Source organism: Rhamphochromis longiceps, linkage group LG4, assembly GCF_057381845.1.
Source record: "Rhamphochromis longiceps isolate RC_006_pf linkage group LG4, R_longiceps_female_GT1.1, whole genome shotgun sequence".
Taxonomy (NCBI): domain Eukaryota; kingdom Metazoa; phylum Chordata; class Actinopteri; order Cichliformes; family Cichlidae; genus Rhamphochromis; species Rhamphochromis longiceps.
Genome location: NC_140560.1, coordinates 37,503,329 through 37,527,548, shown reverse-complemented (window position 1 = coordinate 37,527,548; position 24,220 = coordinate 37,503,329). Strand labels below are relative to the sequence as shown.

At 46.2% G+C, this 24,220-nt stretch overlaps 2 protein-coding genes across 4 annotated transcripts; one reads left to right on the top strand and one right to left on the bottom strand.

The window, feature by feature from the left end:
- The first annotated feature begins 581 nt into the window (after positions 1–581).
- On the top strand, positions 582–20,765 carry LOC146672310 (uncharacterized). Of its 3 annotated transcripts, XM_085404893.1 has the most exons (5): positions 584–1,092; positions 9,361–9,943; positions 11,252–11,351; positions 13,126–13,196; positions 17,110–17,640. In XM_085404893.1, exons 1-4 carry the CDS (start codon positions 844–846, stop codon positions 13,157–13,159), a joined length of 966 nt encoding a protein of 321 aa, XP_085261019.1. In that variant the 5' UTR covers positions 584–843; the 3' UTR covers positions 13,160–13,196; positions 17,110–17,640. The 3 variants fall into 3 exon arrangements, with proteins under 3 accessions (XP_085261018.1, XP_085261019.1, XP_085261020.1); XM_085404892.1 differs by lacking the exons at positions 13,126–13,196; positions 17,110–17,640 and adding an exon at positions 20,053–20,765 and having other exon boundaries at positions 582–1,092; XM_085404894.1 differs by lacking the exon at positions 13,126–13,196 and having other exon boundaries at positions 585–1,092; positions 17,110–17,634.
- Positions 20,766–23,190: 2,425 nt separating this feature from the next.
- LOC146672309 (GTPase IMAP family member 4-like) lies at positions 23,191–24,015 on the bottom strand. Its single transcript, XM_085405316.1, has one exon. It carries the CDS (start codon positions 23,986–23,988, stop codon positions 23,191–23,193), a length of 798 nt encoding a protein of 265 aa, XP_085261442.1. The 5' UTR covers positions 23,989–24,015.
- Positions 24,016–24,220: the final 205 nt, after the last annotated feature.

Genomic DNA, 24,220 nt, shown 5'->3' with positions numbered 1-24,220 from the left:
TAAATAAAAAGAATAGATAATAATTCTGATAATGGCAGCGGAACAGATCCTAACAGGTATTTCAGACTCGCACTCTGACTGCAGGTATTGCACAGGAAATGCTCAGCACGTGACCGCTTAAAGCTGTTGTTCAGCCTGATGGTCGGGCTGCAGTCCGAGCAGAGCTTCCGGTGCCTTTGAATTCACTTTAAAGAAAAGAAAACTAAATGCCCACGCAGACACTAGGCTTGGGGCTTTGCTTTGGTAAGCAGCTTATCTGCTTGAAAATTAGCCCTCGATGCCTCTTTTACCCCTTTGTTAACGACTTTTATTTTGAAATATCTAACTGGGTTTACATGCTGTTTGTAGGGTTTATAATTTTTGAAACCATTCTTCAATGCTGTGGTAGCCTGTGTGTCAGATAGTTTAAAGTTGTATAAGTCCTGTTCATTTGAACAAGAAGCCGGCGAGTTATTGTGCCCTACATGTCAGGTCTCTTATTTTGAAAAGTACAAACGACTGGTTTGTATTAAACACTCTGAACCCGCATTTGAGTTTTCGGTCTTTAATTTCGAAAACCCACTTGGAGTATTTTATTTTGAAGCAGATCCGGCTGCTGCCCCTGTGTGTGTGTGTGTGTGTGTGTGTGTGTGTGTGTGTGTGTGTGTGTGTGTGTGTGTGTGTGTGTGTGTGTGTGTGTGTGTGTGTGTGTGTGTGTGTGTGTGTGTGTGTGTCAGCTGTTGAGGTCAGATTGTGTGAGGAGGCGGGATGAGGCTCAGTGTGTGATCGCAGCCTGATTAACACACACGGTCCTCAGCCTCCTCTTGAACAAACACACACTCCGTGACTTTTCGGCTCTTCATCATGGACTTGGACCCCGCCGTCATCGTCCCCGCCATCCTCTTCACCGTCGTTGCCATTTATTTCGCTACGTCGCTCCTCAGCAGGAAGCCCGATGTCTCCTCCTCGTCTGCCGGGAGCAAGAGGTCCAAACTCGGGTACGGAGACGACCTTCTTCCACAAGGAGCTCTGGAAGAAGAGCCCGAAGCCTCCCTGCGACCAGAGCCTCCAGCTCCGAGCGTGGAGGACATTGGGGCGGCCGAGACGATCCAGGTGAGCTCCATCGATGCTGTTATTGATCAGACTGGTGTTTGTTTGTTTTGTTTTTTTAAAGAAGCGGCTACTTTTAATTGATAAAACGCAGATCTACGAACCCGGGAAATGAACTTTAGTTCCAAAACTGATCAATAAGCAATAAAAGATGTAAGAAGTACAAACGAGACGCAGTTTGTAACTGCAGCCTGTCAGACAGGAGCCTTTAATGCCTCAGTCCTTCAGTTTCATCACCTGCGTCTGAAGAAGGCGGTACCAGATACTTTAATCATTTACTGTCACTTTATATAAACAGATGATTAAAAAGAGAATAACAGCAAACACCAGGTTATTGTTTGTCCACAGGAGACATACTCTCCCTATCTCCCCCTCCCTGTCTCCCTCTCTCTCTCTCTCTCTCTCTGCCTCTCCCTCCCCCCCGTCTCTCTCCCTCCCTCTCTCCCTCCCTCTCTCTCATATTGGCTCCTTTTCACTGGATAAAGTTCAGATAAACTTTCTCATTAAGGTAAAATGATGTTTCCTCTGTAACAGTTTCGGACCAAACGCAGTCGATCTGTGTTCGTGTGTTTAGGTTAACGGTGATTGGCTGAAAGCATAACTGGCAGATCAGACAGAGATGACAGGAAGCTGCTGTTTATTCAGTCTGATTATTGGAGGTGATGGCAGGTGCTCCTTTACGTCCACATGAACTTCCTGCTTGAATCGGTTTATTTTAGTGGCTGTTTGTTTTTGTTTTACATCTTTATTTATATCGACTAATCACTAACTAACATATTAGTTACATATCAGTGAAACTGCAGTTATCACAGACTGTATATGGAAAACGGACGTCGAGATACTGACTGTTGCCATCTTGGTTTTTTAAACCAAAAATAAAAGAAGGCTAACAATAGCAACCTTTAGCATTACTTTAGCATCACAAAACCTTATTATTATGTTACGTTGTGTTTTTCTATCATTCTGTCACTTCGCTGCTCTTGTTTGCACATTTGCACGGGCACTTTGTTTCTGCTGTCTGATAACAAAAAAAAAAGCTTCCTTAGATAGTTAGATAGTTTGTTTGTTTGTTTGTTTTTTCTTGTTAATTTATGCTGTAATTTATGTTAGGTCAGTCTGTCTTGTCTCTGCTAGCCAGCTAACTAGGCCTCTTAGTTAGCTAGTTTAGTGTTTTCTGTTAATTTATGTTGTAAATTTATGTTGCATGTAGCACCTTGGTCCTGGAGGAATGTTGTTTCGCCTCACTGTGTACTGACTGTATATGGTTGAAGTGACTATAAAGCCAACTTGACTTGACTACTTCTCAGTAACAGCCAATCAAAATCTAGCTCAGCCTTATTGGACAGTTTGTTGGTACAGGGACCTCACAGCAGACATATTATTGGTCACATGATGTCATTAACAATGCTCCCAACCGCACAAACAGGTCCAGAGGTCCAGCTCAGGTGAAGCTAGCAGATGCAGGAGCCTTAATGCCAACATTAAGCTCTCTCTCTCCCTCCTTTTGCACAAGTCGAGCAGCGTGTCAGGTTACATTTCACTGCAGGTTATACTTGTATAACTATGCGTGTGACGAATAAAGAGTCTTGAATCTAAATACAGTTTAAACAGGTGAGCTATAAACAGGTGTTGTGAAGGAGGAAACGATCCACAGAGGCCGACAGTTTGTGCATCGGGCTGTGAACATGTGTATTTCTGCAATAAAGGTTTAACATGGGAGCCTCTAGTGGACGTGAGAGGAACTGCAGCTTGTAGAGCTTCATTTGGATGTTTGGTTGCCCCGAGTTACCACCTGCTCTCCTCGAGCTACCTGTGTGTGTTGCTCTGTGAGTGATTAATAACCGTCCACCAGTAAACGGCGGGTGCACTCTGGACTGACGACTGGAGGCCCGATGCCCAAACATGGTCACCACCTTTTCCCTGTGATTGGTGGATTTGCTTGTGCACACTCTGACTCGTCTTTATGGAAATGTTGAACTGTTTTTGGGAGGGTGGAGTGAAATGCACACACAAGCTGTGGTGTTGGACTCGTTTGAATACCTGCTGATGTGAGAGCTGTTAAACATGCAAACCATCTGCCCGCCATCTTTAAACAGCCTGCAGAATGTGTAACAGGTCTCCGACTAACCGTCTATATTTGGTGCCAGACACTAACTCCACACTGACACCACCTATAGGAGGTGGGTGTGGCGCTGTGGCGTGGGCATGTTTGACAGCTGTGAGCTCAACCTGCTGATCCCACTTTTTAAATCCAGCGACTCTGAGTTGCTGAGCCTCCTCTGATAACGTTACCCAAGCACACCGAGCTGCAGCTGTCAGGCTTACTGTACGACTGCCGCAATGCATCGTGGGCCATCTCACAGCGTTCATAAAGGACGTCTGTCTGAGAGCTGGAACACAGCGAGTGTTGTTTTCTGTGTGGGAGTGACAGCAGCACAGCCAAAGGGACACTGGCTGCACTTTCTATTTTACCTCAAACTTACATTCAGACAGAAGGAAGAAAGTTTGGGAATCAAACCCTCAGCCTTCCTGCTCCGTAGATGTGCTGTGGAAGAGTTTCCTGCTCTGACCGTTGGAATAAAACACTGTTTAGTTTGGATTATTTGACTTAGTCAAATGATCATTTTGTGGTGTTAGAGCTGGGGACCAAAACATAAGGAACATTATGTTTGGGAAATAATTATTCTAATTAGAATCATTTAAATATTAATTTAACATTTTACTGCCGCAGAGGAAAGAATTAAGACGTTTAGATTTATTCCAAGAAAATCCATGAAGAATATTCAAGTTTTAAAAACACGTGTTTTTATTTCACTGTCAGCTGATGCTTGTGCTGATTCTGATGTTCATGCAGAGACTAAACAGCAGAGCTTCGTCTCGTTCCTCCGGTGAAAGCTGCACAACGTGAGCTCACTCACATCTCCATAAATGGAGAGCTGCTTCGCCACGAGCGACACACTTTCAAAGAATGAGGAAGGAGAGGAAATGTTAACCAGCTCTGAAGAAACAACTTTCACTGTTGACTTTGAGCTAAAGATGTTTCCTCTGTGTCCACGTGTTAAACGAGAAGCAGCACTTTTTCCAGCCCGAGCACATCAGCTCAATAAAAAACTCTTTATTGCATTAATCTGGGCACAACGCGCTGCTCTCTCTGTGTTTGCCTTATCTAGGCTGCAGTCTGGATGGAGGTGGAGTAACGTTAACAGAAGGATTAGTCCAACATGCTAAGCAGAAACATGTCACAGAGTCACGCCGGCTGAACAAGAAGGAGAAATCAGGCTGAGACGCATGAAAACAGCTCTCGGCCAGATATGCCACTCGCTGCTAGAAAAACTGACCTGCTGATAGTGAAAACTCAATTTTATTTCACAACAACAGTCGCCTCAAAGTGCTTTATACTGTAAAGTAGACCCTACATACAGAGAAAAACCCAACAATCATATGACCCCCTATGAGCAGCACTTTGGCGACAGTGGGAAGGAAAAACTCCCTTTTAACAGGAAGAAACCTCCAGCAGAACCAGGCTCAGGGAGGGGCGGGGCCATCTGCTGTGATTGGTTGGGGTGAGAGAAGGAAGACAGGATAAAGACATGCTGTGGAAGAGAGACAGAGATTAATAACAGATATGATTCAGTGCAGAGAGGTCTGTTAACACATAGTGAGTGAAGAAGAAGCACCCAGTGCATCATGGGAATCCCCCGGCAGCCTACGTCTATTGCAGCATAACTAAGGGAGGATTCAGGGTCACCTGGTCCAGCCCTAACTATATGCTTTAGCAAAAAGGAAAGTTTGAAGCCTAATCTTGAAAGTAGAGATAGTGTCTGTCTCCTGAATCCAAACTGGAAGCTGGTTCCACAGAAGAGGGGCCTGAAAACTGAAGGCTCTGCCTCCCATTCTACTTTTAAATACTCTAGGAACAACAAGTAGGCCTGCAGAGCGAGAGCGAAGTGCTCTAATAGGGTGATATGGTACTACAAGGTCACTAAGATAAAAAGAGCCAAGGTTTCAACAGGATGTGCTTGAACTCTGGGAGGAAACAGTCACAACGTTTGGTGTTTCAGGAACAACTATACATGAAATCAAACACGTGGGACTCTCGTCTTCTTTGGGTTTTATCAAACTGAGCAGCAGCGAGTCGTGGAAGCTGTGAGCCGTTCTCTCCAGCCTGACATACCTCTGCTGGTATTTCCCCCGGCCTGGCGCCGTTCCTGCCTCTCCTCCTCCCTCTGAGGCCTGCTCGGCTCTGGCTCAGTACTCCTCTGCTCCACAGAGCTGCTGGCTGGGCATCAAATCCGGGACAAAACAATGTGGTGATTACACTGAGCTTGGCACCGTCACCCTCACCACCACCGCCGCAACCACACCCTGTCCCCGCCCGGCCTCTGAGAGAACTTCCTGGTGTTTATTGGTTGTAGCTGCTGGCGCTGGGGAGGAGTTTGCTCTTTATAGCACCACCAGAGCCTGAAACAGAGGATGTGAAAGGGCCGGTCTCAGCGATTGGCCTCACACTCTGAATCTAAATGTTTGTCTCACAGATGTTGGTCTGTATGAGATGAAGTAAGATGATCTGTGTGAGAGGACACGGTGGAAGCGTCTCCGTCGTAAATGGAGGTGGAGTCAGCAGCTGAAGTGGAGATAGGGCAGCGAGCAGGAGGATAACAAAGAGTCTGTTCACACAGAGGCTGGAGCGCTCGCCTCGGCACGCTGCCCTCAGCTGAATCATACTGGGATGAAATTTATGGGAAGACCTGCAAATGACAACTGTAGCCAAGCAACCGTCTCCAAAATCAGTGGAGCAAGAATTCTTATATCAGATGAGACCAAATCACCTGCAGTCTGTAACATCCACGTGGCCCAGCTGGTGGATTGACTTTATTCTGATTAATTACGTTTTTCTTTTTCATTGTAAACTTTATAATCTCATATAACAGAAGAGCAGAGCTGTGTTCACAGCGTCCAGCTGCCTTCAAACAACACCAATAAGCCCTCATTAACATTTACCTGCTGTGGCTCCACTGTAACATTACCTGACAGCTTGAAGTAATCAGCTGACCCATCCACCCACCCCGACCTCCTCCCTGTCTCACCGAGCTCCTCGTCTGCTGTCAGAGCTGCTGTATGCGGTTCAAAGAAAACCTGAAGGCTTGTTTTGTAATTTGCAGGTGTAAGAAACTGTTTAAGAAAAGAAGCAAAGCAAAGCTTGGAGGTTGAAACGTTTGCATCGTGTGTCCGACGTCTGAGTGATCTGTCCGGTTTGCTCAGGTAGCTCAGTGAATTCCCCACATGCCAGCTGAGCTGATGCTTCCTCTGCGCCTGTTATGGAGCTGAAATGGCTTTTAGGAGCACAGCACTCAGTGTAATGTTACAGATATGCTTAGCAGGACGTGCTCTCAGAGGTGGTGAAGGCGGCGGTGACTGAGCCTAATCCACAGTGGAAGAGCTTGTTTTCCAGAATCCCAGCTTCAGCCTTTGTACGTTCTAAGTTCTTGCAATCATATCTTATAATGACTGTTAATGAGTTTAGAACATGGTCCCAATTAAAGAGCTCACAATCCTAATTTGGTGTCATAATCTGTTCTGACTGAATGAATGCAATCGCTCGTTTGAAGTCGGGCTACGAACAGAAAGCAGAAAACCTCCCGTAGCAAACGTCTCATCCCTTCACTGCATATTCATATCAAAAATAATCTGTCGATAGAGTTTAAGTCGTGTAAGTTTGATGGTTTATGTGCCGATGGTAAATTGGTCACACATTAACTTTTGTGCTGCCTGGTAGATACGTTCTCCAAATTAGGAAGTTGATGTTTGTTGCATGAAAGGACGCCGCTGCACACAATGACCTCATCACTCCTTTAACAAACTGTTTTCTGGTTTAGGCCCGGAGTCCAAACAGGGCCCGTCCTCATCGTTCTGCTGACTCACAGAGCGATTTAATGAGCTGCATTTAGCACCGTGGGTATTTCAGTGATTCAGAGCTCAGGAATTCAGAGGAAGAGACCCGTGTTTCCGGCTAAACAGATGCCATGCCAGTGTGAGGCTGTGATGGAGGGCTGCTGTGAGGTTAAGACAAGCGTGCACCAGCTGTCTCTGTGGTGAGACCAGCAGCAGACTGTGGGGTCTCTCCGGGTCAGGGCGAGACCGATGGAGCAGAGCGGGCCTAAAATCAAAAAAAGATTTCTGCCTCCATTTCTCTGGGCTCAAGATCGGTTAATACTCATAAAAATGGCCATTTCCTAGAAGACGTGTCACATTTTTGTTCATATGATCCAAACCTTCTAGTTCAGGGGCTGTTATGGTCCGCCTCATTACAACACTCAGACTGTGACACATCACTGTCTGACTGACTGAATGAGTGCGGCATCTCGGTGAAGTGTTTGTTGATGTGTGAGAGCCTCATGTAGCTCACATAAGGCAGTGTCCGAGTCCGCGTGAGGCGGAATGTAAACAGTGCAGGCAATGACCGCAGTGAATTCCCGAGGGAGATAGAAAGGGCGACACTTAACGATCAAAAGCTCCAGATTGGGCGAGCAAGAGCGTGTGAGTGGGGAGATGTTTGTGCTGTCGCACCATCTGTTGTTCACCATCAAACACACTCCACCACCTCTTTTCTTCCCCGACTCCATTGTCCTGTCCATGCAATAAACCGGAAAGAACCCCGTCGGCTGCACGGCGTGGTCTGGTATCGCTGGGTTCAGCCAAGTCTCGGTGAAGCAGAGGAGGTTGCAGTCCCGAATGTCTCTCTGGAACTTGATTCTGGCTCTGAGGTCATCAAGCTTGTTCTCGATGGATTGAACATTGGCTAGCAGGATACTGGGCATGGGTGCGCGGTGTGCGCGAGCCCGTAGCCTGTTCCTGATGCCGGCTCTTTTACCTCGAGGCCGTCGCTTAGGGTCGCGTCCTTTGTTCTCTCTCAGGATCTCCTTTGGCCAGGTTGGGTCCGGAGTTCAATCTTCTGTCAGTGTGAGCAGGAAACTGAGGGTTCAGTTCACACACCAACAGAGGAAGATGTTTGCTGGTCTGATGAGTCACGTTCAGACGGTCAGTTTGGAATCAACATGACAGCATGGATCCATCCTGCCTGTGCTCCGGCCGCTGCTCGTGTGATGGTGTGGGGAGGTTTCAGTACCAGCTTAGTATGGTTTACACTGCCCGAGTGTTGCTGCTGGCCGTGCCCATCCCTGTATGACCTCAGGCCAGCTCCAGGTCTCAAAGCTCAGATCATCTTGGACTGCTTTCTAGAACTCGGCAATGAGCTCACTGTACGCAGTCACAGATCTCAGTTTAATAGAGTTCAAAGTTCCTTCGTCTCCATAAAGCCTTCCAAGTGTTTGGTTTCTTTAACCCCTGGAGGGTCCTAGAAAAATGCATACACTATTGGGCTTAGAGCCACAAATCGACCCAAGACCCTCCAGGGGTTAAGGCCACAAGCGCCTCCTAAAGACGAGGACAGGAGGAAAGCTTGGATGGTGGTATGGCAGAGAGGCTGAGGCAGAAACCAGATCTGCTGCTTGGATGTCGATGTGTGCAACCTCAGCACAGACAGGTGCAACAGTAGAGCCAAATAGGGAGGTCAGCCGCTAAATATATACCTGGGTATATATAGTACATACACTGTACATAGCTGTATGGATGAGCTGCTGGGTGTCAAGGAAGGGACAGGTTAGCTGAGGAGGGTTTTATTTGTCCCAGTGTTGCTGTGGAGGTGCTGCGAGTGACAGTAATGACCTCCAGATGAGTTGGTCTGTGCAGAGGTCATTACAGGGAGTCCACATGTGTCCAGGTATTTTTCATTGCTGAAGTATAAGTCTTCCTTCAAGTCTGGCTGATATTACATTTCTCTGCTTCATGAAATTCTTGTTTCATGGCGGTTGTTTGGTTTTCCTCTGCGGCCCAGATTCAAAGCATCTGGGTTCGGTTCCCCGAGTCAGCAAAATCCAGCGCCAGTGAGATTTGAACAAGCAAGACAATATTTGCACATTGACGGGTTAACTGTGCTCTTACTGTGTAATAACGGTCTGTAATCCTAAAAAACATTTTGTAATAAAGGTCTTTAAAGTTATCAAAAACCAGCCTTCGTGAAATCTGTTTCATTTTCTCAAAAGCAAAAATTACTTTGAATTACAGGATGACGTCATTCATAAACTTTCCCAAAGCAGATTCCAGACTTCAGCAGGTTTATCGGGTTTATCTCAGTTTTGACAGTCGGCGAGCTGCTCGTTCAACTGTGACGTCCACTGCTGTGAACTGTTTTCATAATCTTTCTCTTTTCAGGCTGTCCCAGAACCACAACATGTCCCAGAACCAGCGCAGATATCAGAAGCAGCAGAAGATCCAGAGGTCACAGAAGCAGTCAGAGCACCAGAACCTGTGGCAGAACCAATAAAAGTGCCAGAGACAAGAGCAGAGCAACCACCAGCACCAGAAGCAGTCCCTGAACCAACAAAAGAGCCAAAGTCTGTTCCAGAATCAGTCACAGTATCAGAACTTGTCTCTGAAGCTGTGTCAGGCCCAGAACCTGTTCTCGAACCAGATGAAGCACAAGAAGCAGCAGCAGTGTCTGAACCCATACCAGGCTTGGTATCAGGCCCAGAACAAGCTGCAGAACCTACCCCAGAGTCCAAACCTGTAGCAGAGCCCTTATCAGAACCAGACAGGTCCCCTGAACTCATATCTGAACCCAAAACTGTCCCAGAACCTGTTACTGATCCAGAACCTGTGCTCGTGTCTGAAGTGGCAGCCCAGAAGTCCGCGACTGAACCCGAAGAACCGCTTGAGCAGATTCCCAGACCCAATGAAGGTCTGACAGAACCATCGCACAAGCAGGAACCAGAACCAGAGACCATCCTGGATGATGGTAAGTCTGCTAGCTGGACTGTGCATTTCTACTCTTCTGTCTCTGTTCAGAGAGGTTTTGGTCTTAGTTGACCTCGGTGGACCACATGAGTCCAGAACTGGTTTTATTTCTTGGCCAAGGACTGCCTAGTGTCTAAGTTTCCAGTAATTAAATATTAGGAGCACCCCGAGGCTCTATCCTGGGGCCTCTTCTGTTCAACATAAATTTGAAAAGCCAAACTTGTTAAAAAACCTGTTAAATAATTCAGTACAGCCTGTGTACTGATTTCTTTAGTGAAGAATGATGGTTCCTCAATTTCGCTTTATTTATTTAGCGCCAAATCACGACAACCGTTGGCTCAAGGCTCCTGAACGTCTCAATGCCAACACCTCAAAAACATTTGCTTTGAACAGTGACATGTGGTGTAACATGTATGTGACAATGACATTGGTTCAGTATATCTGCTGCTAAAACAGACTAAACGTGCTGAAAGTTTGAACCCGCTGTGAACACTGAAGCTCCCACATACGTGCTCTGGGTTTACGTGTCAGCTTCGTTTACACTGAAGACAATCTTTGAGCAGAAAACTGAGGCCAGCAGCTGCGCGTCACAGATAAGTCACTTCCAGGAAACATTAGGAGTGTACACAGATGCTGGGCTACTGAAATACAACGTGTGACCCAGAGGAATATATTTTAGAACAGCTGATTTGCTGTTAATGAATCAGCAAGGAGGAAATCCGGCTACTCCCTGTGATCACTGTGACCTGCAAGTCTGGCTCAGTATCCAGGTTCATGCATGATGCACAACCGTGCTCCGTGCGGCCGGCTGTCGACGCTGGCTGAGCCAGAGCGTGGTTACTGTATCAGCCGGCGTGCGTAGAGGTGAAGCAGCCATCTGCTGCAGGAGGATGATACTTAATCTTGAACAGGCAGCAAAGCTCTTGGCGTGCAGGCTGACGGCTCGCCATATGACCTCCAAGCTGTCACGCAGCAGCTGGAGCGACAGGTGCGTTTGTGTGCTCGGAGGTTATTGCTGCACAAATACAGTGGCAGAAATGATCAACCACAGACTGCCGTGATGTGACCGCTTGGACTTTGCTTCTAAGCTCTTTTAAATCTACAGTAAGAACTTTTCACCAAAACTGTGAGTCCTGCCGCTCTCGTTACTTCATGAAAGAAAACAGAGATGCACTTTAGTTGTTAGTCACTCAGCAAATGAATATAAAGAATAAAAAAAAGAAAAATCTTGTATTGTCAGTATGAGCTGATGAGTTAGAGCTGACATCAGCCAGATGCTAACATGTCTGCGCTCCCTCTGCTGTTCCAGATGTGGCTGCAGCTGCTGATGTGCTGAGCTTCACCCCGGGAATGAAACAGAGTAAGATGGCAGTGCTGATGACCCAGGAGGACATGGAGGAGGAGCAGAGGTTGGTTTCCTGGCTGACAGTTTCACTGCATGCTAACACTGACCTTGGTGCTGTGTGCCGTGATCACGCTGTTCTATCCTGCATGGACGGGTCGGCTGCACGGAGCAGCCAAAGCTGATTGGCTCCTTAAACCTTTCTGACACTCGGCGTGGAAGATTTGATGGAAGAGCTCAGGAAACAAAAAACAGCTGTGGTTTATTTGAACTCATCAGGTTTTAATTAACCAGCTATTGTATGGATGTGGTTAGAGAGCTGTCTCTACCAGCACGTGGCTCAGTGTGGACAATGCTGTGTGTCAGTCGAATGCTGATTGGTTAAAAGTGGGCGGGAACAGGGAAGGGCGTGACGCCATGAATGGGAGAAGCAGGAAAGGTGGAGACTTGAACCCACCGACAGTAAACGGCTGCTTCGTGTAGACTGGGCTCGGTGTGGAACCAGAACCATGGCCTCCCTTTGCACCACCTCAGGTACACCTTTGTCGTACCTGTGCTGGGAGCAGCTCTGCCTCTTGAGGCTCTTTACACACTCCTGTGTTTCCATCCCAGCAGAATTTTAACTGAGGCAGCTGATTATTCAAATCGAGACTTTTGCCGAGGACTCGGTCCGTCCTCGCTGGAGCGAGAGAGCGCTCTGGTTCGTACATCCAGAGCAGCTTCTGTCTCCTCCGTTCGTGTCTGTTCTACGCGTCCTGAGGCTGACGCTGTCTGAACGCAGTGTTATGTAATCTGCTGCTACATGCTGTCTGTGCCCGTCTGTGAGCCTGCAGCTGGACGGAGTTCCCGTTGCTTCTTTGTTGAATCACAGTTAAGTAGAGAAGCAGCCTGCGGACGAAAGTCTGGCAGATTTCACCGTTTTTATTTTCTGCTCTTGTCGGTGTGGGGCGTGCACGTCTGCAGCGCTCTGATTGGACACTGGAGCTTTGTGTGGCTTGGTGCTGCTGCTGCACTGTGTTCCTGGAGCAGGGGAGGCCTCTCTGTTCTCAGTTTGCTGAGAGAAGCTTGTGCAGAATCCTCGCCGAGCATCTGTTAAACTCTGAATGTTTGCTTCCAGCTGCGCAGTGACCTTACCTTTGTGTTCAGTCTGACCCCAGCCTCGTCAAACACCTGGAGGCCAAAACCTTCTGAGTCAGGAGAAACTCGAGAAAGGGCGAGTCCCTCCAGACTGAAGGTCGCTCCTCACTGTGGGACACAGAGGCTTGCACAAAAGATGCTAACTGACCACAAACAGTCATTTTTCTGTCCTCTTGTAATCAGCTGTCATGCATCATGTGATGGATCTACGTTAGTGCATGAGGTGTCTGCATGCAGCTGCTGCATGCAGAGAGATGGGCGTGTTTCAAAGACAGATACAGCCAGCGCTGCAGTTTGTTTTGCACAGGTTTGGGTCAAAGTTCATCCCTGATTGGTCCCAGTCCTGCTGCAGCAGCCTGATGCGTCCTGTACTGGGACTGTTGCATCCTTATTCATCAGAATACATGTTGTGCATACTGGGAGGATCACCATCATGTGACACCTGTGATGTGCTGCTCTCACTTATAATTTGGTTATGACGCCGCGTGCATGTGTCTGATAGCCGTGTTCAGTTACACACAGAATCGTGATCATCGGGCTTTTTTTAAGTGACATAAAACAAACTTTTCATTTAAGCTTCTTTTTATATCCACCCCTCCTGGAATATCCCAGCATGCACCAACCTTTTTTTTTCTGGAGAATTTGCACGTTTTTCTGGATTGTATGAGTGACGTGTCTGACAGCCTCCACCTTTATCTTTCCAGGATAGAGCTCACGTCTGATTTTACCTCTCTGTAATCAGCCTCAGCAGACTCAGTGTGGTAGGAAGGAGCTGGTAAGGAGAATATCCCCTCCCTGAACCCTCAGCCCTGCCCGTCCTTAATCACCCCTAAAGCTGCAGCACAGATAGACTGACGCCGACATTCACAGTGAGAAACAGAGCAAATGCAGCCAGTTAGATCAAAGCGTCCAATAAGAAGCTATAAACTGATTAACGTCTGTCCTGCAGAGCCGACAGCAGCTGCAGGTTTGACGTCTCTCATCTGAAGTTTCTTCAGGAGAACAAACATGTTGATCAAAGCAATTAAATGTGCTGGAGGAACATAATTAAAGAGCATCTGTAATAACTGCAATGATTTGATTATTTGAGTCAATCTGCAAAATGACGATAAAAATAAACTCTGAGAATCAGCGTTTACAGAAGCCGTCGTGTGATTCGCTTCAGCTGCAACATTAAAAGAAAACAGAATGTTACTAAAGGGATATTAAAGCCGTGCGTGTAGCGCCATTGTGGTACTTCTTTCACTGTGACCGTGGAGTCTCCTCCGTGGGGAGGGTCTGTGTTTGTGTCTCCCGTGGACGTTCGGGTCCAGCTGCTGGTTGGGTCCCTGCTGACACTGAGAACATGTTTTTGTGTTTTCTGCCCACGAGTGGGCGTGTCCCAACTTTTAATCATTTCCTGTCTCTGCAGTGAGATATTCTGCATGAGGTGCTGATGACTGATTATTGATTGGTCTATCCCTGCGGCTGATGCTCCTCCCTGTTTCACGCTCATTCCTCTGCTGTTGGTCACATGGTCTGTGTTTACACCAGCCCGCCGCTCCAGACAGCGGCTGCTTATCCTCTTATCATTATTGTCCTTCACCGTCTGCTAACAGGAAGCTCAGCCCCGCCCCTTTAACCTCCCAGCAGTGTACCAACTGAGTGTGACCCAGCAGGGACAAAAGGCGGCTGATGTGGGTCACATGTTCTCTGTGGGGATAAAGGAGACGCTCCACCTCCAGCTGCAGCAGGAGCGCGCTCAGTGTTGTGAGGCTTCACGAGCTTTTAATCTAAAAGAAAAGAGCGCCGGGGTCACGTGACCACGCTGGGGCTGACGTGAGTTTCCCAGGCTCCAGGGTTGGACGAGCTCTGGGAGCATTTTCACAGACGTGTGATGGGAACTCTTTGAGTCATGTGAAGAAGATCAGGCTTGGTGCTGCAGTCACAGCGTGGACGCGTCCTCAGACTCCCCTTCATGTGATTCGGTCCTGCTGTGCGCTGCCTTCTTTACCTCAGACAGGTGAGATGCTCCTCTTCAGTCCAGCCGCTGACCTCAGACACACAGCTTTCATTATCTCCGTTACTTCAGGGCTACTGCCTGTTTATGGAGGCAGAGGTGTGACTGAGAATCATTGGATTTGGTTTTTATTCCTGGTTCATGTTTCCTGCCAGCCCGTCTCTTTGTCCTGCGAGTATCCGGTCATCTCTGATTCAGTCTCCAGCTTTCACACACACATTTCCTGACCTGCATAAACTACTGGAACACTTGGTTGCAGAGGCCACAGTAACTCGATTTTACTGTTCGTCTGCCTCACAGACGAGTGGAGCTGCAAACTTTGAGAAAAGGCCTGAGAGCAGACGTCACAGCTGCTGCCTCGTCCGGAGCAGTTTAATTTCTGGGTGTGGACTTTGATATCACTGCTGCTGTGATTCTAGCAGCGGGCTGCCAGACTTCATATCAGCCTCCTGCAGAAACTGTGCAGCGTCAGAGCAGGGTTACAATGATTCAGACGGGGTCCTGGAGGCGCTTAAACACATCCATAAAAATAGAGGTTGAATCATTTAAGCCAAACAGTTCAGCGCTTTATCCAAAGCACAGGAAACCGTGGCCCATAATTAACGGTTGCTGTTATGGAGAAAACGAGCAGTTTGATGGAGAGTCCTCCGCCTGCGTCTGAGCTCAGTTTCTTTTTTGGACTTTTCCACTGCGCGCAGCGTGGAGCTCACCAGCGCCCTCCTCTGGTCAAACACACCACACATTCAAAAGAACCATAATAATACCTCATATTAGTATAATCAGCTGTCACACAGTCAACGTCAGCCTGGACCAGGACACTGTGGAGTTCCCCACCCCTGTCATATGGAGTATTTTATTCCACGCCGACCGTGACGAGGGGCTGCTGAAGCAGAGAGCGTTTCTAAACGTGTTAGTGACGCATGTTCAGGTGCTGTTGAAACACAATACAAGCTTTACTTGTTCCACGTCCTTCCTGTCGCGACCCCGTGGGGATTTATGGGGATGAAGCGCGGGTCGTTTCATTGCTTCAGTCGTGGTGAATGTGCAGCACTGTGGACTCGCCATCTTTATTTTGACCTGTGGGAACTGGACGACTGTCATCAACATTTTTTCCTGTTGAATTTTCTGTATTCTGATCCAGGTGAATAAATAATTCCCGGGTGGAGGTGTGTTCTGTAGCTGGAGAAACACTTCTGAGAACTTTGCTTTGTGGCTGTAGCCTGAGGCAGCAGCTGCTGTCTCACCTGTGCAGGTGAAGCGTCGCTGTGGACCGGCTGCTCATCGAGCGCTCGCCTCTGCTCGTTTATTTCTGTCTTCGCTCTGGTCTCGTCACATCTGTCAGCTTCTGTCCAGCTGTGCTGCTCGCCTGCTAACCCTGCATGCTGCCTGCTACGGCTCAGCTAACGGTGAGTGCCGCCCTTTGCTTCACCTGTCAGGAGAGCCGTCATTAACCATGTTAGGCAACGTGTCCATGAGTCGAACTAGTTAACCTAACTGACCTCTGACTCTGGTCGCCTCGATCAGCTGGAGTCACTCGTGAAGGACTTTCCACTGAACTGTTAGCTCAGGCTTCCCGGTGACCGCTCAGCAACCTGCAGTCAAGGAAACGCGTGTTGTCTCCGACTGGAGGGTGACTGTTGCCTAGGTTACATCAGCCCCAAAGTGCTGCACCTAAAACCTGTGTGTGTTTTATGTTCTGGTAGCAGACCTCTGCAGTCTCCTGTGGTTCGCACTCAGTGTTGCCAACTCCCCAGTAAGGAAAATCGCTATTGGTTGTCCTAAAAGTCGGTAAATGACGTCATCGCCTAATTTGCATAATTGGTCATGCTAATCTAATTGCACCTATGTTGTTGGAGAGAGAAATAACATCGTGGAAGAGACATAAAGGGAGTAAAAACGTCCTAAATGCATTTAGAGTTTATTTAGAACTACAAATTAAATTTCTTTTAGCAATTATTGTTTTTTTTAATGTCACAATTCCAACCCTGCTCCTTTACCCGGGCTTGGACCGGCAAGTGACCCGAAATAGGCGCTCTGGTGGAGTTACTTTGTGTTTGTGTTTATAAGTAGTTTTAAACCTTGTGATCCACAAAACAGCATAAGAGTAAAAGAACTGACTGCGTTACAGCACCCGCTGCTTGTTGAGAGTAAAAGCCATACGCGCTTTCACGTCTGAAAACTCGCTAAATATAGCGACAAAGTCGCTAAATTGGCAACACTGTTCGCACTGGATCAGACTGCAAACACCAACCACAGGAAACAGAACATTTGCTTTCAAAGTAAAAGTTGTGCCTTATCGCTGTAGCCAACACATTTCATGCAGCTTTTACTCTGAAGGCGAGCTCTGCCACAACAGCTCAGTGAGTCGTTGACGACTCGCTGCAAGTCGGCGACTTCTATGCAAACTACGAGGCACCAAAGCAACCTGGAGGAGGTTTTCGGTGCAGCACCGTTTACTTCTCTGCCCAAAAAACTTCAGCATCTATAAACCTGAATATTCGAGTAGAGTCAGTGTTGGCGTTAGCATCTCTCAGAGCTGAGGTGACTCCAGAACAACGTCACGTTAAACTGCGCTAACTCTGGTGCGTGTTAGCGTCACCGGGTTTAGATTTTCAGACGGTTTGAGTCATTTTTACAAGTTTTCCTGTAGTTGTGATCTCAAACTTGTGTTTTCTTTGTGTTCTTACAGCTGATCTGTGAGGATGAGGGGCTCTGAAGAGATGAGATAAGACCCTGCAGGAAGTCCTACTTTCTTCTCTTGTTGTTGAGTTTTGAGGTTTGAGCTGCTTGTGAAAAGCAAACGTCTTCACACCAAAGTGCCTTCAGGAGTTTCTTTTCCGTCTGCTTTTCGTGTCCAGCTTTTCTGAAGCAAACAAATTAATTATGTGAGTGAATGTTAATGAAGTTAACCTCAGTATAACCTGGTTCTCACTGCTGGTTTCAAATGAAGAAAGAAAATTAGACGACAAGCTGCAATAAAACGTTCCTGCTGGCTTCAGTGTTCAGTTGTGATTTTAAAAGTTAACCATGAAATAAAAGCGTGAAACATGTTGTTGATTCTTTCTGATCTTCATCCATCCATCCATCCATCCATTCGCTTCCGCTTATCCTTTTTCAGGGTCGCAGGGGGCGCTGGAGCCTATCCCAGCTGTCATAGGGCGAAAGTCTTTCTGATCTTTGTTTTGTAAATTCTGGATTATTAAAAGTACTTTTGCCCATTCTTGATGTTTGTTTATTCTTTCCTGTTTCCTGTTTTTGCTTCAAAGTTTAGGTGGAGCTGACAGAGACAACAGCACCATCAGGTGGTTGTTTAGAGGCAACATATGAAAAACTAAAAGTGTAACCACAGATGACACAAAAAATGAAAGTCCCTCCAAATATGGCAAACCTGCATTAAGATGTCCTCTGGCTGTAAGAGGTCAGGAGGTGAGCCTGCTGCTCAGCTGATCTCTGAGCTCGTCCAGCCTGTCGGGTTGATGAGCTCAGAGATCTCTCACTGAGAATTTAGGATCAAAAGTGATGAGTGACGAGTCTGGTTTCAAAATATCAAGATGCAGATGATTGAAACGCTCCTGTTTTATCTCAGCCTCAAGACCTAACAGAGGAGGGGCAGACGAAATACTGTCAGCTTACAGCCACTGCTGGGAATCATCAGTGGAAACACTTTCAGAGACGTTTGCAGTGCCAGAGTCTTTGGACTGGTTTCATTTAGCTGGATGTGTGTTGGAGTTAAAACTGCTGATTAATGAAGAAAATCAAATTTTGATCCACATGCAGTAACATCTGAAAGATTCTGATTGGCAGCCTCATTTTTCAGCCTGACGATGATCCCATACACACTGCCAGCGCAGTGAAAGCATGTCAACACACAGTGGAGCACTATCAGTCATGGATGGGCCTCCCCAGAGCTGGAGCTCAGCATTCCTGAAGCAGTGCGGGGACCAATGTTCCCCCCAAGCTGCGCGCGTGCACAATTCTGCACTGCTGCACGGCCTCTGCACACAGAAAAAAATCTACCTGAATTGAAATTAAAATAAATGCGTTAACAATTCTGTTCTTCAGTGTTAGTCAGACAGTGACTGGCTGCTCCTGTACGGGATCAGAACGATGCCGCCTTATCCCACATTCGTATATATGCAGCCAATCAACGTTGACAGGCTATGACAGCGTCCTTATGTGCCGACACCGCTGTTTTAGCGAGCAAAGCGGCGTGTAGTGATGCGCGAATCATGAACGAATCGTTCAGTACTCGAGAATCACTTTACTGACTCGTGAATCATGATTCACAAACCCAACTGACTCACTGACTCATCCCTGTTGCTGTTAGCAAACTCATTTCATTAGTAGAAATGTATCTAGCTTATAATTAAAATTGTGGAGAAAAACACAACATCCAGTTTCTTAACAAAAACATTTCTGCTCTGAACATGAAGAAAAAACCCTGAGTAGAAGCTCACATCAGGACAATCGCTCCTCAGTTCACAGTAGCATCGCTCTGCTAACTAAGTGTAGTCAATGGTTTTGTTGTGTGTCAGAACAATGAGGCGCCTGCTGAGTGTTACAGGTGTTACAGCAGTGACACATCTGCTGCTGTCAGGCCTGCAGGTATCAGGCTGTTGTTCTCCTTCATCTCATAGTGGACAGAAATTATTTTTTGGAGCGGCACAAATAATTTGCGTGGCATCAGATTTGATGCAGAACAGCTGATTGTTCTGTAAATAGTTTGAAATGTTTGTTTAAAAAACGCCTTGGCTGCATTTTTAGGTAAACAGCTGCAAAAAACCTTGTTGTTTGCATTACTCAGTTACTTTTTTGAAGAAGTAACTATATCATTACCTGCCCAACATTGGTCATTATTTACTGTATTTTGCAGAGTTACAGACTCTCTAACAGACCACAGACTCAGAAGTCAGAGCTTTATATGAAAAAAAAAAAGAAAGTTGTGTTTTCAAAATTGGAGTTCAAGTTATTTTTACTTCCAATAGTGTTAACATGCTACACAGGTCATGAACAAGATTTTTTTAAATTTTCATTGTAAGTGGGCTAAAGCAGTTAATTAAAAGTAGTGTAACATAAATGTAAATGCTGTAATTTGATTATTTTAATGAACCATGCATGGATTCGATGCTGGCGTGACCGTGTGCTCACGTCTGCTGTTGCTCACTGTGGTCCAAGTGTCCGCTCAGGGAGTTTGTGTGTTCAGACACATGAAACATTAGAGGGAACATTGGTAGGGACATCCTGAGGCAGAAACATCCAAAGAAGAGCTCTGAACGTCCTTCAAGAAGCCTGGAGAAGAGATCCTCAGAGAGCTGAAGGATGATGGTGCTCACACCAAACATTCATTGTCAAGCTCGTTGGCTGAAGACTTCAGCGCAGTACTGTCTAATGATGTGCTACCTGGTTGCTAGCTGCAGGCAGCTATGTAAGGCTCAGATGGTGCAGATGGTGAGACTGTTAGCTGTTTGCAATAATCTGGTTCATTCATATTGAAATCATTCAGTGAACATCCAAACCCACTATCTGAAAACACCTGAGCGAGGATCAACAATAAAAACGATCCTGGAGGCTAAACTGTTAACCGTGTGTGTGTGTGTGTGTGTGTGTGTGTGTGTGTGTGTTGACATCCCAGGGTGCAACAGGAGCAGCTGGCGGCCATCTTCCAGCTGCTGAAGGCGAACCAGGAGGTGACAGAGGCCGACATAGAGGAGCAGCTGAAGCTTTACTCCCTCTGAAACACGAGAGACGCCATCGATCTGTCCACTCAGGAAGTCTATCACCATGACCACCATCACCAGCATCATGTCTCCAGACTGCAGCTCGCCATCTGTCAGACTCTAGGGACATCACTTCCTTCCAAAGCAATGCTAGGCTAAATTGTAGTAGCAGTTTGAAGAGCGCGCTAATGGAAGCTGGCAGGCTTCAGATTCATATTCATGGCAGACACGTGAGTGCGGCGGCGTCCTCGTGACGTTTCCCCTCAAACCGCTTCATTGGCTCTCGTCTGAGAGCTTCTGACGTCACCAAAGACCAAAAAAAGAAACAGTGTGTGGGATGATTTCAGCCTCAAAGCTCACTGAACTCTTTTCTACATTAACTCTGTAAAAAACATTTCAGTGCTCATTAACAAACATTTTTCAAATATTTGCTGCAAATATTGTTATTTTAAAATAATATTAATGGAACATTTTTGCATCAAGATTGTCATGAAAACAACTTTTTTTCCGTCCACCGTTCATTTTTTATTTCATAGTTCATTTAAAGCATTTATAGTATTTTTAATTAGTTTTCATAATAATAATAAAAATGTCCCCAAGTGTCCCCCGAGCTGTGATTGGCCTCCTACTCAGGTCTGGCTGCTTCTTCTTCTGTCGCTGTTTTTCTGCACTGGAGCATCTGCAGTCACAATAAAGCTGTTTGAAATCTCGCAGTTGAGTGAAGTGTTATATTTTCCTGCAGGAAACGACAGAACACGCTGGGATGATGTACTGTAAGGCCGGCTTTTGTAGTCCATCCTGTAGACAGTGTAGTTTCAGCAGTGCAGACATGATTAAGGAGTCCAGCGTAAAAGCAGTCTGCTTCTCCTTTCCTGAGTCCTTTTAAGTCTCTCCTTCACACCTTTCCTTCACTCCATGGCCTTTTCCCACTGTGTGGAAACTGATCTGGAAAAGGAGACTTGAGTTCATGTCGGGGCAGCTGGATCAACTCACAGAGAGAAACATCAGTGCCACCTAGTGGTTAATGGTGAAACTGCAGAACAACAGGCTCAGCAGCAGAGGCTTGTTTGTTTGCAGCTGCAGGCTGTGTTTCCTCCTGTGAGCAGCAGAGGGCAGCATTTAACTAAACCACACAGGTTCAGGGCTTCACCTCTGAGACTGTGAGCAGAAACACGCTGTGCTTCCTGTTCGAGCTCTCTGCTCTTTCCTCTCACCCTCCCTTACTTCATTTTTCAGCAGAGCCGTCTGCCTTTGATTCCCCAGCATCTAAGGCTACGTCTAGGCTAGGCTAGGCTACGACGTAGCCCAAGGTGACGTCCCCACAGCAGGTTAAATACCTGGGACTCTCCATGATAGAGGTGAAAAAAACACAAAGATATTTTTGTGATTCGTTTGATTCGAGTATTTTTAAGCTGTCAAGTAAGAGTTTGATATAAAAATCTCAAACTGAAGGACCAAATCCAACCCTTTGGACATTTTAAAGTGGACATGAACAACGACATGTAGAAAGGAAAATTCTCAGCATGGATCTCTGCTCTGTAAAATGGTCTGTGAAGCTGGATTTAGGAAATAAGTGTTAAAGTTAACCCGACAAGGAAAATGTCGGTCGAGTGAACCACGGGGTTGTCGAACTGAAACAGGCTCTCCTGCACACAGTCCTCATTTATACAGTTCTCTGCAAACCCGAACATCACGGCTAACAGGAGGACATACCTGTTCCAGCACAGCCAAACATCGAAGAACCACTTACTGCTAAAGGGACTGACAGTGGAAGTGGGCACTGGCTCCTTGGTTTCTTAACATGAAGCTTATCATTGCAACACAAAAGAGACCTCCTTAGTCTGCTCTGCTCTAATGTTAGTTTCCATGTTTTCCACTGAGTTAGCAGTTCTGTCACCAGCTAGCTTACATGCATAGTAAGTCTATTAACAGCAAACAACCAACCGGTTGCTGTCACATTCTGTACTGACACAAGGTGGCGCTGAACATGTTGTACAAGCTTTAACTTATTTCACTTATTATACACCCATATCACTTTTTCTGGAGCTTAAATATTTTCCCCTCCTCTCCTGCTTGTAGCTGCTGCAGTCTGCACAGCAACCCACCAAAACCAGACAGTAGAACAGACAGGAGAGCTGACGTTAGAGGTGACAGCATCCACAGCGACACTGAAGTGTGGAGAGGTCTGTGATCACGTGCTCCACCCTAGTAACACTACAATCTCAATATCAAAGCACTGCTTCAGGTAATAAATGAAAAATGCAACATAACAGAAATTATAAATTATATTATTTTGATTTTTATTACTTTACACAGTTTTTAAAGTGATTTAAATGCTACAAAAAGAGCAATCACAAGCTCCCAGAACAGCATCTTCAAACAGCAAAACATGGAGATAATAAATTCAATGTGCAAATTTGAAAGCTGACAGTAACAGATGTTTGGCTTCTATGATTTTTCTTTTTTAAAGAGCAATTTTGGAGGATGATGTTCTGTTTCAGGTTTGTTTCCCAGTAAAGTATCTGGAGGTACCCAGTAATCTTGTGGCTCTCCCCTCCACCAACAACTGCTAATTCACTGGTGATTATTTTACTGTAAACTACTCTGCAAACCACTGAAAGTTAGATGTTTTTAAAGAGTTTAGAGAGCTCCACCAATCAGCAACCAGAATACAAACTGTACAGATGTCCCTTAGCTTGTGATAAAAGACAGAAACATCTTGTGAGGTTGAGGCACAAAACGATGATAACAGTCATTGCTCAAGACTTTCTACATTTGAAGCAATGCATGTTCAGGGATTGTAACATCTAGTCCTGTTGCTTAAAGCACAAATATCCCTTACAATATGAAAAGGTAAAAAAAGAAAAAGAGACCTGGTTGCATGAACATTACACCGACTCACTGCTGCATCATGTGGTACAAACTGGTATTAGATGAAAATACAGCCCAGGTCAAATCGTCACGGTAACGAGCCATCGTGGCCATTCCTTTCATTTTTAAAGGTTTGAATCTGTTTTTGAAACATTTTACAAAAAGCTAAATCAATTAAAAACTCACTTTTTGCAGCATTTCTCAGTGAGCGTTTTGGCCTTCATCGCTAAAGCTGTTGTTCCCATCAACAGTACTGAACCCCCTAAAGCTCCCAGTAAAGCTCCCGATGTAGACGTCAGCTCACCACCTCCAAGTAAATATCCCCCCACAGATCCCAAAATGATTCCCACCAATCCAGTCCTTTCCAGAAGCGCACGCCTGCCTGTTCTTTCTGCTGTTTTTGGTTTTTCGTCCTGCTCGTCCGGTTTTCCAGCCTCTTGGAGCATGTCAGGAGTGTAGAAGTAATCTTTTCCCATCGGTGTTATCTTCTTCAGCAGCTCGGTGACCTGAGCAGGACTTTTGTCTTCAATGTTAAAAGCAAAATATCTCCACTGGCACTGCTCAATGAGTTCTCTGAAATCCTTACTCTCGATCATAGCCTCCTGTATGTTAGCTTCATAGTCTTCATCTTCATTTCTATGGGTGAACACCACTGTTGTGTAGGCCAATGCACGTCTGCCAAAGGTGCGCACAAAAACCTCCAGTACCTCTAATTCTTCAGAGGTGATCATACCGAACCTCAGCACCAGCAGGAACACATGAGGACCAGGACTGGCAAGATCAATGGATCGCTTGATCTCGTTCACCAGCTCATCTTCATGTTTTCCAGGTTTAAACAGACCTGGAGTATCAACAACAGCCACTTTTTGACCTTCCACAGTGCTGTGGGATTTCTGTGTGCGATCTTTGGACGAATCCTTTGAGGTGAAAGTCTCTGTGTTCCCCATGATGATGTTTCCTAGAGTACTTTTACCAACCATGGTCTTCCCAAACAGCACGATCCTCAGGTCATCTGTTGGAAGAATATTAGTATGTGAGAACTGTCCCAGTCACCATCTCTTACAGCACTGACATAAATCATAAAGCATGAAGGCAGGAGGAATGAACAATCAGCGTTTATTAACAAGGAAACACAAAATCCTTTCAGCAGAGACACAAAACAAGATTCCCAAAAATGCAGAGTGGGAAACCACAGAGTGCAAGACGATGGAT

What these genes read in the sequence shown, in the direction of transcription:
- LOC146672310 (XM_085404892.1), top strand. Translation starts at nt 844, where the DNA reads ATGGACTTGGACCCCGCCGTCATCGTCCCCGCCATCCTCTTCACCGTC. An exon ending in GGGCGGCCGAGACGATCCAG is followed by an intron (nt 1,093 to 9,360) that starts GTGAGCTCCATC and finishes TTCTCTTTTCAG; the next exon opens with GCTGTCCCAGAACCACAACA. An exon ending in AGAGACCATCCTGGATGATG is followed by an intron (nt 9,944 to 11,251) that starts GTAAGTCTGCTA and finishes CTGCTGTTCCAG; the next exon opens with ATGTGGCTGCAGCTGCTGAT.
- LOC146672309 (XM_085405316.1), bottom strand. Translation starts at nt 23,988, where the DNA reads ATGGTTGGTAAAAGTACTCTAGGAAACATCATCATGGGGAACACAGAG.